Source organism: Pipistrellus kuhlii, unplaced genomic scaffold, assembly GCF_014108245.1.
Source record: "Pipistrellus kuhlii isolate mPipKuh1 unplaced genomic scaffold, mPipKuh1.p scaffold_m20_p_42, whole genome shotgun sequence".
NCBI lineage: Eukaryota > Metazoa > Chordata > Mammalia > Chiroptera > Vespertilionidae > Pipistrellus > Pipistrellus kuhlii.
Window position 1 is genome coordinate 3,678,161 of NW_023425543.1, and position 11,999 is coordinate 3,690,159.

Below are 11,999 nucleotides of genomic sequence, written 5' to 3' on the forward strand. Positions count from 1 at the left end.
CGGGTATGTCACGGTCCGATGTCTTTTCTATGGAAACCCACTGTCTTGAGGAAATCCTCTTTCCTGCCAGCCACCCCAGTGACCCCCGGGGCCAGCAGGATCCCGGGAGACGGTGCTCATTCTGCAGGGATCTGGGGGGGACGCACGCACCCCGCCGGGCTCACGCAGCCCGTGACAGCTGGCTGTGGTTCTGCCCTGGTTGCAACTCATTCCTGTCTCCCGGGGCCAGACACCACTCTGAGAAGTTCAAGTTCCAGCTTGGGAGACAATTGCCAAGAGGAAATATGGCCGGGCTGGTACGGGGGTCCCTCCACGCCTGCTTCCCCGTGTCCCCAGACTGCCAGCCCTGCTGGGAGACAGGGCGAGACAGAGCCCGCAGCGGGCGGACAGACGGCCGTTTCTGAGACTCCCTGGACCGACGGGGCTGATGAGGGCTCTGGTCCTGCTTCCCTGCTTCCCCAGGCTGGGCTGGGGGCTGGCTCCCCGCTCCCCCACCTCCTGTCTCCATGTCCCTCCAGCCAGCTCTCCGGCCCCACACACACAAACACCCTCCAGTGCGAGGCTGGTGGCAGCCCAGAAGCTGGGGCGCATTCCCTGAGTTCCGATCCCCCGAGATGTTTACTCTGGGGGCGGAGGGTGAGAGAGGAAAGGGCGATGTTGCAATCCGTTCCCTCCACGTCAGGCAGCCGGCAGTCAGCTGAGCGATTAGGTGGCACCCGCCCGCCCACCCGCCGGCGGGCAGGAGCAGAGGCAGGGCAGCGGGACATGGAGCCTGCCCTCTCCGCAGCCCTGCCCTCAGGCTTCCCCGTCTTCCGAAGGGACATGGGGCAACCTGGCCACGTGCTCGGTCGAAAACGAACCTGAAACCGAAGCGGCTGACGGCGGGGTCAGGATTCCCCGCTCTGAAGACAGGAGGTGAGTCACCCTGAAGAGGGACGTAGCCCGCAGGCAGCAGGGAAGTGGCCCCAGAGAGGCAGAGGCGCGAGAAGCAGGAAGCAGGCAGGTGAGGGTGGGCGCCGGGATGGGGGCGTCAGGGCCTGTTTTTGGGGGGGCTGGGAGGTCAGGGGAGGTGGCCTCCTGGCCCTGTGTCTGCGCAGCAGGACCACAAGCCCTGGCACTGCCAGGCCAGGATGCCGGCAGGGTGGCAGGAAGCCAACTTCCCTTTGCCAGGTGGCAAGCGTGATAAAGGCGGGGCGCAGGGCGCAGGCGGGTTTGGAGGTGGGGGGCAGCCCCCCGAGGGCTGATGCCCTTCCCGCCTCCTGCTCCCCATCCAGTGCCGGGCAAGCATGGCGAGCAGCCTGGAGGCGGTGGCCATAGACTGCGAGATGGTGGGGCTGGGGCCCCACAACGAGAGCGGCCTGGCGCGGTGCAGCCTGGTGGACGCCGGGGGCAACGTGGTCTATGACAAGTTCATCCGGCCCGAGGGCGTCATCACTGACTACCGGACCCCCGTCAGCGGCGTCACCGCCCGGCACATGGAGGACGCCACCCCCTTCGCCCAGGCCAGGCTGGAGGTGAGTGAAGGAAGGCGGGATCCAGAAGGAGGGGGGGGGCACCCCAACACAGACACACCTCTCTGGCGCCTTCCCCGAGGGCGGGATCCCTGAGCTGTCCCTCTCACCCCCTGCTTGGGGAGCCAGGGAGTGCAGACACCTCTGGGCGTCCCCGTGCTGCCCCCCACCTGTGCTCCTGGCCCCCCTGCTGGTCTGGGATGACAAACTAGGGTCCCACCCAATGGTCCCCACACGGATCTGGGGGGCTGGTCCCCCATTCTTTCCTCTACACCCACTGTGGAGAAATGGGCGGGTCCGGGGCGTAGGCCCTCCTGGTCCCTAAAACGCTGACCAGAGGGCAGGGCTTGCTCCCTGGCCGGCTGTCAGCGCGTCAGCTGTCTGTCTGTCCATCTGGGGCCCCCAGACCCATCCCCTCCTTCAGCCGCGCCAGGTTCAACTTTCCGTTTCTCAGAATCACTAAACAGAAAGCAAAGGCAGGCTCGCCGCAGGTGGCCAGGTTTCAAAGAGCGAACGCACCGCGCTGGTTTCTCGGCAGCTGGGGTTTGGGGATGTCCGCGAGGAACAGAGAGAACGGGGGTGTGTCTCAGCTTCCCACGCCTCTGAGCCAGGCTCAGGTGCTGGAGAGAAAACCACAACAATAGGTACTGTGTTTGGGGGTTGTTTTTAATCCTGACCCAAAGGGCGTGTTTTCATTAGAGAGAGACATACACACACACACACACACACACACACACACACACACACAGAAAGAGAGAGAGAGAGAGCTTTTTAATGTTCCATCTTTACTCTTTTTTTTTTAATGCTAAGGGACACGAGTTTTTTGTTTCTTTGTTAGTTTTTAATATATTTTATTGATTTTTCACAGAGGAAGGGAGAGGGACAGAGAGTTAGAAACATCGATGAGAGAGAAACATCCATCAGCTGCCTCCTGCACACCCCCCATTGGGGATGTGCCCGCAATCAAGGTACATGTCCTTGACCGGGATCGAACCCGGGACCCTTGAGTTTGTTCGCAGGCTGAGGCTCTATCCACTGAGCAACCCGGTCAGGGCCATCTTTACTTTTTTTTTCATCTTTATTGTTGAGATGTGTCCCTTTTCCTCCCTCCACCTGGTTCCTGCCCAGCCTTCACCACCCTACCGTCCGTGTCCATAGGTGAGAGACAGAGAGGATGTGATGAGAAAGAAACATCGATCAGCTGCCCCCTGCATGCCCCCCCGACTGGGGATCACACCTGTCACCTTTGGGTGTACGGGACGGCGCTCCCGCAACGCCGACATAGCGGCCGGCCAGGGCGCCACAGCTGCTGTGCACTGAGCACTGGCTCTGGGTTCCTGATTCTCCGTCTCCAGCGCTTTCATGCCTCACACAACCGCCTGCCGAGATGGGGTCCCAGGAGGCACCTCGGGTCTGACCCCGGGCTGGTTCCTCCGCCTCTCCGCACCCAGTGCCCACACCCAGAGAGGAAAACAGGGGTGACGACGGTCGCGATGTCATGGGGTGCTTGTGGGAGGCGCCTCTAGGGTAAGGTGACCAGATGTCCCGCTTTGGGCAGGACAGTCCCGGTTTTTAACAATTTGTCCCGCGTCCCATAGCGTTTTTAAAAAGTCCTGATTTTTGGACTTTTTTAAAATGCCGCGGGACATGGGACAAATTGTTAAAAACCGGGACTGTCCTGCCCAAAGCGGGACGTCTGGTCACCTTACTCTAGGGGCTCGCATTAGCCACTGTGACTGTCGGCCCGCTAAGCACAGAAATTGAGGCTCACTGGGACCCCTGGGTGCACTGCCTGGCTAGAGCCACCGAGCACAGGACCCCCGCTGGGTGGCTTACACAGCGGGCGTGTGTGTCTCACCGTTCTGGAGGCTGGAAGTCTGAGAGCGAGGTGTCAGCCAACGGAGCTGTTCTTCTCCTTCTTCTTTCTTCCTCCTCTTCCTCTTCCTCTTCTTTTTCTTCTCCTCCTCCTTCTTCCTTCCTCCTCCTCCTCCTCCTTCTCCTTCTTCTCCTCCTTCTCCCCTCCTCCTCTTCCTCCTCCTCCTCCTCTTCCTTCTTCTTCTTCCTTCTTTTCTTTCTCCTCCTTCTCCCCTCCTCCTCTTCCTTCTTCTCCTTATTCCTTCTTCCTTCTTCTTCTTCTTCTCTTTCTCCTCCTCATCCTCTTTCTTCTTCTCCTCCTCCTTCTTATTCTTCTTCCTCTTCCTCCTTTCCCTCTCCTTCCTCTTCCTCCTCCTCTCCTCCTCCTCCTCCTCCTCCTCCTCCTCCTTCTTCTTCCTTCTTTTCTTTCTCCTCCTTCTCCCCTCCTCCTCTTCCTTCTTCTCCTTATTCCTTCTTCCTTCTTCTTCTTCTACTCTTTCTCCTCCTCATCCTCTTTCTTCTTCTCCTCCTCCTCCTTCTTATTCTTCTTCCTCTTCCTCCTTTCCCTCTCCTTCCTCTTCCTCCTCCTCTCCTCCTCCTCCTCCTCCTCCTCCTCCTCCTCCTCCTTCTTCTTCTTCTGCTTTAGTTTATTGATTAAGAATGGGAGAGCAATATCAAGAAGAGAGAGGCCCTGGCTGGTTTGGCTCAGTGGATAGAGTGTCGGTCTGCATACTGAGGGTCCCTGGTTCGATTCCCAGTCAGGGCTCAATCCCCAGTAGAAGGCGTGCAGGAGGCAGCCATCCATGATTCCCTCTCATCATGGATGTTTCTCTCTCTCCCTCTCCCTTCCTCTCTGAAGTCAATAAAAATATACATTTAGAAGAAGAAGAAAAAGAGACGGGTCAGCTCAGGGGCTAAGGAGAGGCCAAGGACACTGAGAGGAGCTCCCCACGCTCAGATCCCCACTGAGCAGGCAGGTGGGCGGCTGGACCCCCATCCTTCCTCCGCCTCCTCAACCTCCCTCCCATCAGATCGACAGAAAGCAGAAGAACCGAGAGCAAGGGGATAGACAGAAGGCAGCAAAGAACCACTTGTGGCATCTCTGGGTGTGGACTTTCAGGCAGTTCCCTGGACACCCTGGGGGTCCTCGTCCAGCCTTGGTGCCAAAATGCTTTGGTTCTCATCACCTGAGGGTGATGCCAGGCCCAGTGCTTCCCGTGAGTGGCGCGCCGCCCTGCCCAGAGCGGGCACCGAGCCATTCCCGGAGCGAGGCGGGAATCTGAAATGGGCCACTGGACCCACAGCTGGGCTTCCCGCTTCCTGCTCCATCACTGGCAGGCCTGTGTGACCTTCCGAAAGTGATGGGTCCTTTCTTTTTTAAATATATAGACTGATGAAGGAATGGAGGAATGGACATAGGAATAATGGATGAATGGCTACAGGAAGCAGAGAAGGAATGGAGAAATGGACACAGGAACCAATGATGAAATGGAGGAGTTGAAACTAATGAAGGAATGGAGGAGTGGACACAGGAACTAATGAAGTAATGAATGAATGGATAAAGGAACCAATGAAGGAATGAATGAATGAATACAGGAACTAATGAAGGGATGAATGAATGGATACAGGAACCAATGAAGGGATGAATAAATGGATACAGGAACCAATGAAGGGATGAATGAATGGATACAAGAACCAATGAAGGAATGAAAGAATGGATAAAGGACCAATGAAGGGATGAATAAATGGATACAGGAACCAATGAAGGGATGAATAAATGGATACAGGAACCAATGAAGGGATGAATGAATGGATAAAGGAACCAATGAAGGGATGAATAAATGGATACAGGAACCAATGAAGGAATGGAGAAGTGAATACAGGGACTAATGAAGTAATAAGTGCATGGATACAGGAACTAATGAAGGAATGGATGAATGGATACAGCAATGGAGGAGTGAATATAGAAACTAATGAGGGAATAAATGAATGGATATAGGAACTAATGATGGAAGAAATAAATGGATATAGGAAAAATGAAGGAATAGAGGAGTGAATCAGAAACTGATGAAGGAAGGAATGAATGGATACAGGAACTAATGAAGGAAGGAAGGAATGGATATAGGAAAAATGAAGGAACGGAAGAGTGGATCAGGAACCAATGAAGGAATAAAAGAATGGATATAGGAACTAATGAAGGAATAAATGAATGGATACAGGAACTAATGAAGGAGTGGAGGAGTGGATCAGGAACTAATGAAGGAATAAATGAATGGATACAGGAACTAATGAAGGAATAGGTGATGTCCACGCTCACAAGAGACAGACAGGCCCTGGACTGCTGGCCAGGGTCCTCCCGCTGTGAGTCAGTGGGCCCCAGTGACTTTTGATCTGGAAAATACTTTTGGAACGAGAGTGAATCACAGTGGAAGGAGAGGATACAGGCAGACATCCGGGTACCCACGGCTCTGCAGCCCTGTCCTCTGCTGGCAACGTGGTCTGACAATCCCCGCCTCCCAGAAGCCGTCTTCCCGGTTCCAGAAACCTTTGTGGAGTGCCCTCTGCTCTGAGACCAATGACATTCATTCAGCCACCATCACAGGGGCAGGCTCAGGTGCGCCTCGGCTCTCAACCTGCCAGCTGTGTGACCCGAGCAAGCGTCTGAACCTCTCTGATCCCTGGGCCCCGCCCTCCGTAAAATGGAACTAAAATGACTCTTGTCATGACGGGGTGAGGAAAGTACCTGGCCGGGTGCCAGGATGAGGAAGGCAGATAGATCGATGTCCCCGCCCCCCACCCCTCTCCAGTTCTTCTCAGTTTCAGCATTTCTACCTCCTGTGTGTGATGCACCTGCCTCATTACACTGACGCTTTCCCCTCCCCAGCCCGGCCTCACAATGCCAGGGGAGCCCTGGCTCTAGCTGGCCCCTGGAGGCTCCCCTTACAGATGAGAATGGGAGCCCAGAGAGGGTCTTTAACCTCCCTGAGGACACACAGCAAGCCCCAGCTCAGCATTTTGCCCTGCAGGGTTGCTGCTCTCCCCTTTCCCCTGCTTCCTTATCCTTCCTCTGATTGTCCACCCCCGCACCCCCTTATCATACTTGTCTCATGAGGAGTCCTGCGGTGCTGATCATAGCTCCCCGGGGACCCTCCGGCTCGGGAAGTGATGGATTTCCCAGGAAAGGACCCCGCCATGACTGGGCCCTACAACAGCTGGGACCCCATGTGGATGCCTCTGGAATGACATGCTCCCGTGGGACCCTGTGTGAGCTGGGCCTGAGCCAGCCCCCAGCGGGGAAACAGGCCACACTGTTTGCAAACACAGGATGTCAGCAAGGGAAGGGGTGTGACCGCAGCGGCAGGCGCACCTCCCCACTCTCCCACGCCCCTGCGTTCTCGGCAATGCTGCCCGCCAGCGCCCTTCCCTCCGCGCACAGGCCCCGGGCCCTCCCTCGCCGCCTGCTAAAAACTCCAGGTCTCAGCGAGATGCCCCCAACCGCATCCTGAACCCCAGTGGGAGACGGCACTGGTGTCCCTCAGGGGCGCGCAGCTTCGGTCCTCAAACGAGCTTCCCCTAGTCTCGTGGTCGGCAAACTGCGGCTCGAGAGCCACAGGCGGCTCTTTGGCTCTTTGCCACGGCCTGGGCGGGTCTATTTTGAAGAAGTGGCGTTAGAAGAAGTTTCAGTTTAAACAATGTGGCTCTCAAAAGAAATGTCAATCGTTGTGCTGTTGATATTTGGCTCTGTGGACTCATGAGTTTGCCGACCACTGCCCTAGTCCCAGTGTCCAGCAGGCTGCGTCCAGGGAAGGCCCCAACCAAACCACGAGCATGGCGGGCGGGCTGGCTACACGGCCTGCGGACGCCTCTTCTCCTTTGGTGCCTGGTGTGTTTGAAGTTCAGAGAGGGACAGTGCTTTGCCCAAGGTCACACAGCAGGTCCAGGAGGGGCTGCTCCCGCCTTGCCAGCGCAGGCCGGCGCCAAGTGGCCCCAGACCCACCCTGGAGGCCCCCGGGTGATGCGTGTTGGGGGGATTGGGTGTCTTCCCCGCCAGATCCTGCAGCTCCTGCGAGGCAAGCTGGTGGTGGGTCACGACCTGAAGCACGACTTTGACGCTCTGAAAGAGGACATGAGCAACTACACCATCTACGACACGTCCACCGACAGGCTGCTGAAACGCAAAGCCCGCCTGCAGCACTGCCAGCGGGTCTCCCTCCGCGTGCTCAGCGAGCGCCTCCTGGGGATGTACATCCAGGTGAGTGAGGCAGCCCCTCCCCCCCGCCCTTCCCAGGCTGGGGGCCGCGGCACCCCTAGGAGGGTCTGGTCTGGGGGGCCCGGCCCTTCCCTCCAAGACACTGAACCCCATCGGGAGCAACAGAGCAAATATTTGGCCCCAGAGACACTGAGTCCCCTTAGCCCTGAGGGGCTGGGCACCTGTGAGAGGGGCCGTGTCTCCTTAGGGATTCCGGGGTCACGGGTGTTGATCCCGCACCTGCTGAACCAGAGGCTGGTGGAGAGACTCTTGCTTCCGGGGAGGGGAGGGCAGGCATCCTGGGGGCACAGGTGGCGATGGGTGGCAGACAGGAGACCAGATCTGGATGGAGTCCGAAAGGTGGCTGTGCATGGGGGCGGGCGGGAGACGGGGTGCTCGAGGGGGCAGTATGGGTCCCAGCCTGCCGGGCTGGGGAGCAGGGATCGTGCAAGACGCAGGAGCGGGGGGCCTGGGTGTGGGCTTCTGTCAGCCGTGAGGTACACAGGGCCAGGGACAGAAGGGCCGGCACACGGGTTCGCCCAACGGCACCTTCTCGGCCGGCTGAGCGAGTGACACTGTGGAAACCCTCGGTGACATATTCCTGGGGGCCAGTGAGCGCCCTGCAAAGCTGCTCCGGCCCCTCTGTGTCCTGTAGCAAGTCTGCAGTGCCATCGGCCACGGGTCTGAGCGCCATGAGGTCCTGCTGGTTCCCAGGATGCTGATGATGAGGTGCCTGGCCGGGTCCCGGACCCAGGCCTTCCTGCCCCCATCCCAGGGCTGATGGGGGGAAGCCAGGCCCGCCCCAGCCACCCGCTGTGTCCAGGGTGTCAGAGTCCTGGGGAGACCCACCCACCGGCCCACCCACCTCCGGGCCCGGACGGCGGGATGTGAGCAGGGAAGGGGGGGTCACACGAGGCCTGTGCGGGGGAGCCCGTCCCCAAGTCCCCTCTCTGTCCGTGTGTCTGCAGAGGAGCCAGTTCGGCCACAGCTCAGTGGAAGACGCCAAGGCGACCATGGAGCTCTACCAACTCTCCCGGAGGATCCGCAACCGCTGAGAGCCGCCCACCGGGCGGCGCCCGCTGGACTCGGCCCCTCCTCTGGGGGCCATGGGCCCCCCTGCAGGACAGCAGCTGCTTTGCCTCTGGAAAATGCATCCTTCGCAGTAAAATGCCTCTATATTTTCTCTAAGACGTCTCCGGTCCTCTTCTTGTCTTTCTCCTTCCTTCTCTCCGAGCCGGGGAGCGGTGGGCGGGGCCCGGTCTGAGTGATGCTGAGAGGGACCACGCGGACTTGAGAGTCGGGATGTGGGGGACGAGTGTCCGTTTCCTTAACACCCTGAATCCTGGGGTTGCGTGACTCACTGCCTCCTTTTCCCAGTGGCTTCCACGCCCAGAGAGGTGGCATTATTCTCAGGGGGTGGCGCCCGGCTCAAAGGTCCATCCATCCCATCCTGGAGTTGGTGTCACAGCAACGGTGAGGTGTGAAGCGAAGGCAGAGGGCCTGGGATGGGTGTCGCCCCTGGTGACCTTCACCGAGCCCGTGGACGCTAGAGTCTCAGAGAACGAGGCTGGAGTCCCGGTTCTGCCATTTGGCAGCGGCATGATACAGGGCGAGTTACTGAACCTCCCCGTGCCTCAGTTTCCCCGTCTGTCAAACGGGGAGCTCTTAACAATTCATAGGATTCTTGGGAGATGCTGCCTACGAAACCTCATCATCGCACGTGTCAGAGCTTAAGTACCCACCACGTGTCATGATTGGTGCTGGTGCTTGTCTCTGGACCACCTGAGGGTCAGGGGACCCCGGAGAGAGCAGTTGTGCCCAAGCTGGCCCTCTGAAGGTGGTGTCGTGTGTGGGGAGAAGGGGCCACCATTAGAATCGGCCTGGGCCTCAGGTTAGGATTTTCAGAGAGGAAGGGAGAGGGAGAGAGAAAAACATCAATGATGAGAGAGAATCATGGATCGGCTGCCTCCTGCACACCCCCTACTGGAGGATGGAGCCCACAACCCGGGCCTGTGACCTCCTAGTTTGTGGGTTGATGCTCAACCACTGAGCCACACTGGCTAAGCAAGAATGGCTGTGCTCTTTAGGATATCTGAGTCACGCCCGGGGGCTTTGTTAAGCAGCCCCAGTATCTGGAGATGCTGAGCCCACACCCCATTACTTTCTTTCTTTTTTATTATTATTAATATATTTTACTGATTTTTTTTTACAAAGAGGAAGAGAGAGGGATAGAGTCAGAAACATCGATGAGAGAGAGACATCAATCAGCTGCTTCTTGCACACCCCCTACTGGGGATGTGCCCGCAACCAAGGTGCACGCCCTTGACCAAAATCAAACCTGCAGACCCTTCAGTCTGCAGGCTGACGCTCTATCCACTGAGCCAAACCGGTTTCGGCCCACACCCCATTTCTGACTCAGTGGGTGCAGGAGGAGCCTCAGAATCTGAATTCCTAGCAAGTTTCCTGTCGCAGTTGCTCTGGCTGGCCCAGGACCAGGCCTCAAGAGGCACCGCCTAAGCGTCAGGTGGCTGAAACATGCAGCCAGGGTTCAGAGTCACTGCCCCAAGCGCTGAGGGCCACCAGGCCCGACTTCTGTCACTGGTCCAGCCCCTTCCCCTGCATCTCCCTTGCTGCCTGCTCATGCAGAGGGCCACTGCAGCGCTGCTGCAGATAAGGTTGAGGGCATAAAGGATTCGAACCCAGGCCCGTTGGACTCCCAACTAGAGTGCTTCCCACTTTGTTATGCTGTGCCTCCCAGTTCACACCCTAACCTCTGTGAACCAGGAAGTCTCCCTCCCAGGTAGGGGGGAGGGGGGGGGAGGTGCAGTTTGGCATTTTTCATGGCTCACTGCTGCCCTCTGCTGTTATGTGATTTTTGTAAACCTCCAAAGCGGCCTGCTGCAGCTGCCTTGTCTGGCCACCAGGTGGTGCTCTTGGTCCGTCTATCAGTCAGGCTGCGATGCAGATAGAATCAGCCTGAGCAATTCTGGGAGTGGGGGAGGTAGGGAGGAAGAGATGTGAGAGGCTGTGCCTGCAAAAATGGGCAGAAGGTAGCCCCAGGCTCCCCAACTCCCAGCAAGTTTCTTCCCACTGCCCCAGGTTTTCTTGAGAGATGAACTAGGATTCCCACAGGAAATGTAACCCGACTTCCTGCTTCTGGCTGAGGTGCTTAGACGTCCCCGAGGGGAGAGAAACACAGGCGTAAAGAGAGCATCAGCTTTAGAGTCAGGGCAGCCTGGCTCGAGTCTCACCTCTGAGGGGCTCAGTATTCCCATCCATCAAATGGGCTGAGCGAAGAATTGAGATCTCACACACAGGCTGCCCAGCAGGGCCCCATACACAACACCCACCACTACTGATCCTAATAAAAGCCAGGAGCTGCCTCTGGACCACCCCTCGAGACCACCGACCCAGCTCGGTCCTAACAGAAATAGTCTGTGCCTGCAAATACTGGGTCTAACTCAGTGGTCGGCAAACTCATGAGTCCACAGAGCCAAGTATCAACAGTGCTACGATTGACATTTCTTTGGAGAGCCACATTTTTTAAACTTAAACTCCTTCTAATGCCACCTCTTCAAAGCAGACTCGCCCAGGCCGTGGTGTTTTGTGGAAGAGCCACACTCAAGGGGCCACAGAGCTAAGGACATGGGCAGCATCCCCCAGGCCAGGACCTGAACGGTCAATGGCGTGGCTTTGGCAGAATGGACCGAGGCACAGAATCACCGCCTGCCACCTAACTCTGAAAGCCATCAGGAAGAATGGGGGGCGGGGGGAGAGAGATACATGCTGGAAAAGACCATCTAACTACAGCCCGGCCTCGCTGAGCACACCTGAGTCACCTCTGACACAGGCCAGCGTGCCACCTGCGGAGTGAGGGGCTGGGGGAGGCTGCCTGCGGCTCTCGGACCCCCTAGCCTCCCCGCATCTGCCAGCCCAGCCTGAATGGGGACAGGCACCCCTGCTCAGGGACAGGACTCTCTGCATTGACCTGCCCAACACCTCAGGCCCCTGCTCCCCACTGTCCCCCACCCCATCCGAGGGCCGCTGTCCCGCTGGCAGGCCCCGCCGGGTTCCCAGAGTGCCCGCTTCCTGCCCGGAGGGCCGGGCTGGGCCGGGCTCCGCGGCCAAGAGTCTTACTCACTGGTGGAACAATCTCTCCTCTATATGGAAAGAATATGTGCTCTCCCTGCAGGGAAGGGGGAGGAGGGGGGTTTGAGTAGCTCTGCCGAGACATGGAGGGGAAAGGTAAGCTTTGGGCTGGTCGCTGCACCCCGATTCCCAGCGAGCAAGCGGGGGTGGGAGAGGGTGGCAGACTCTGGCTGGGGCCTCGGCTTCAGGACGCAGAGCTGGTCCCTCACTCAGGGCTGGATGTCCATACACCTTCA

General features: G+C 58.1%; 1 protein-coding gene across 2 annotated transcripts; it reads left to right on the forward strand.

Annotated features, from left to right (window-relative positions):
* The first annotated feature begins 783 nt into the window (after positions 1-783).
* On the forward strand, positions 784-8,802 carry ISG20 (interferon stimulated exonuclease gene 20). 2 transcript variants are annotated; one of them, XM_045572002.1, is made up of 5 exons: positions 790-915; positions 1,000-1,009; positions 1,275-1,514; positions 7,417-7,617; positions 8,583-8,802. In XM_045572002.1, exons 3-5 carry the CDS (start codon positions 1,287-1,289, stop codon positions 8,667-8,669), a joined length of 516 nt encoding a protein of 171 aa, XP_045427958.1. In that variant the 5' UTR covers positions 790-915; positions 1,000-1,009; positions 1,275-1,286; the 3' UTR covers positions 8,670-8,802. The 2 variants fall into 2 exon arrangements, with proteins under 2 accessions (XP_045427959.1, XP_045427958.1); XM_045572003.1 differs by lacking the exon at positions 1,000-1,009 and having other exon boundaries at positions 784-915.
* The last annotated feature ends 3,197 nt before the right edge of the window (positions 8,803-11,999 follow it).

Excerpts from the sequence above, each read along its gene's own strand:
- ISG20 (XM_045572003.1), top strand. The coding sequence starts at position 1,287 with ATGGCGAGCAGCCTGGAGGCGGTGGCCATAGACTGCGAGATGGTGGGG. Across the intron at positions 1,515-7,416 it reads TCGCCCAGGCCAGGCTGGAG|ATCCTGCAGCTCCTGCGAGG; the intron begins GTGAGTGAAGGA and ends CTTCCCCGCCAG. Across the intron at positions 7,618-8,582 it reads TCCTGGGGATGTACATCCAG|AGGAGCCAGTTCGGCCACAG; the intron begins GTGAGTGAGGCA and ends GTGTGTCTGCAG.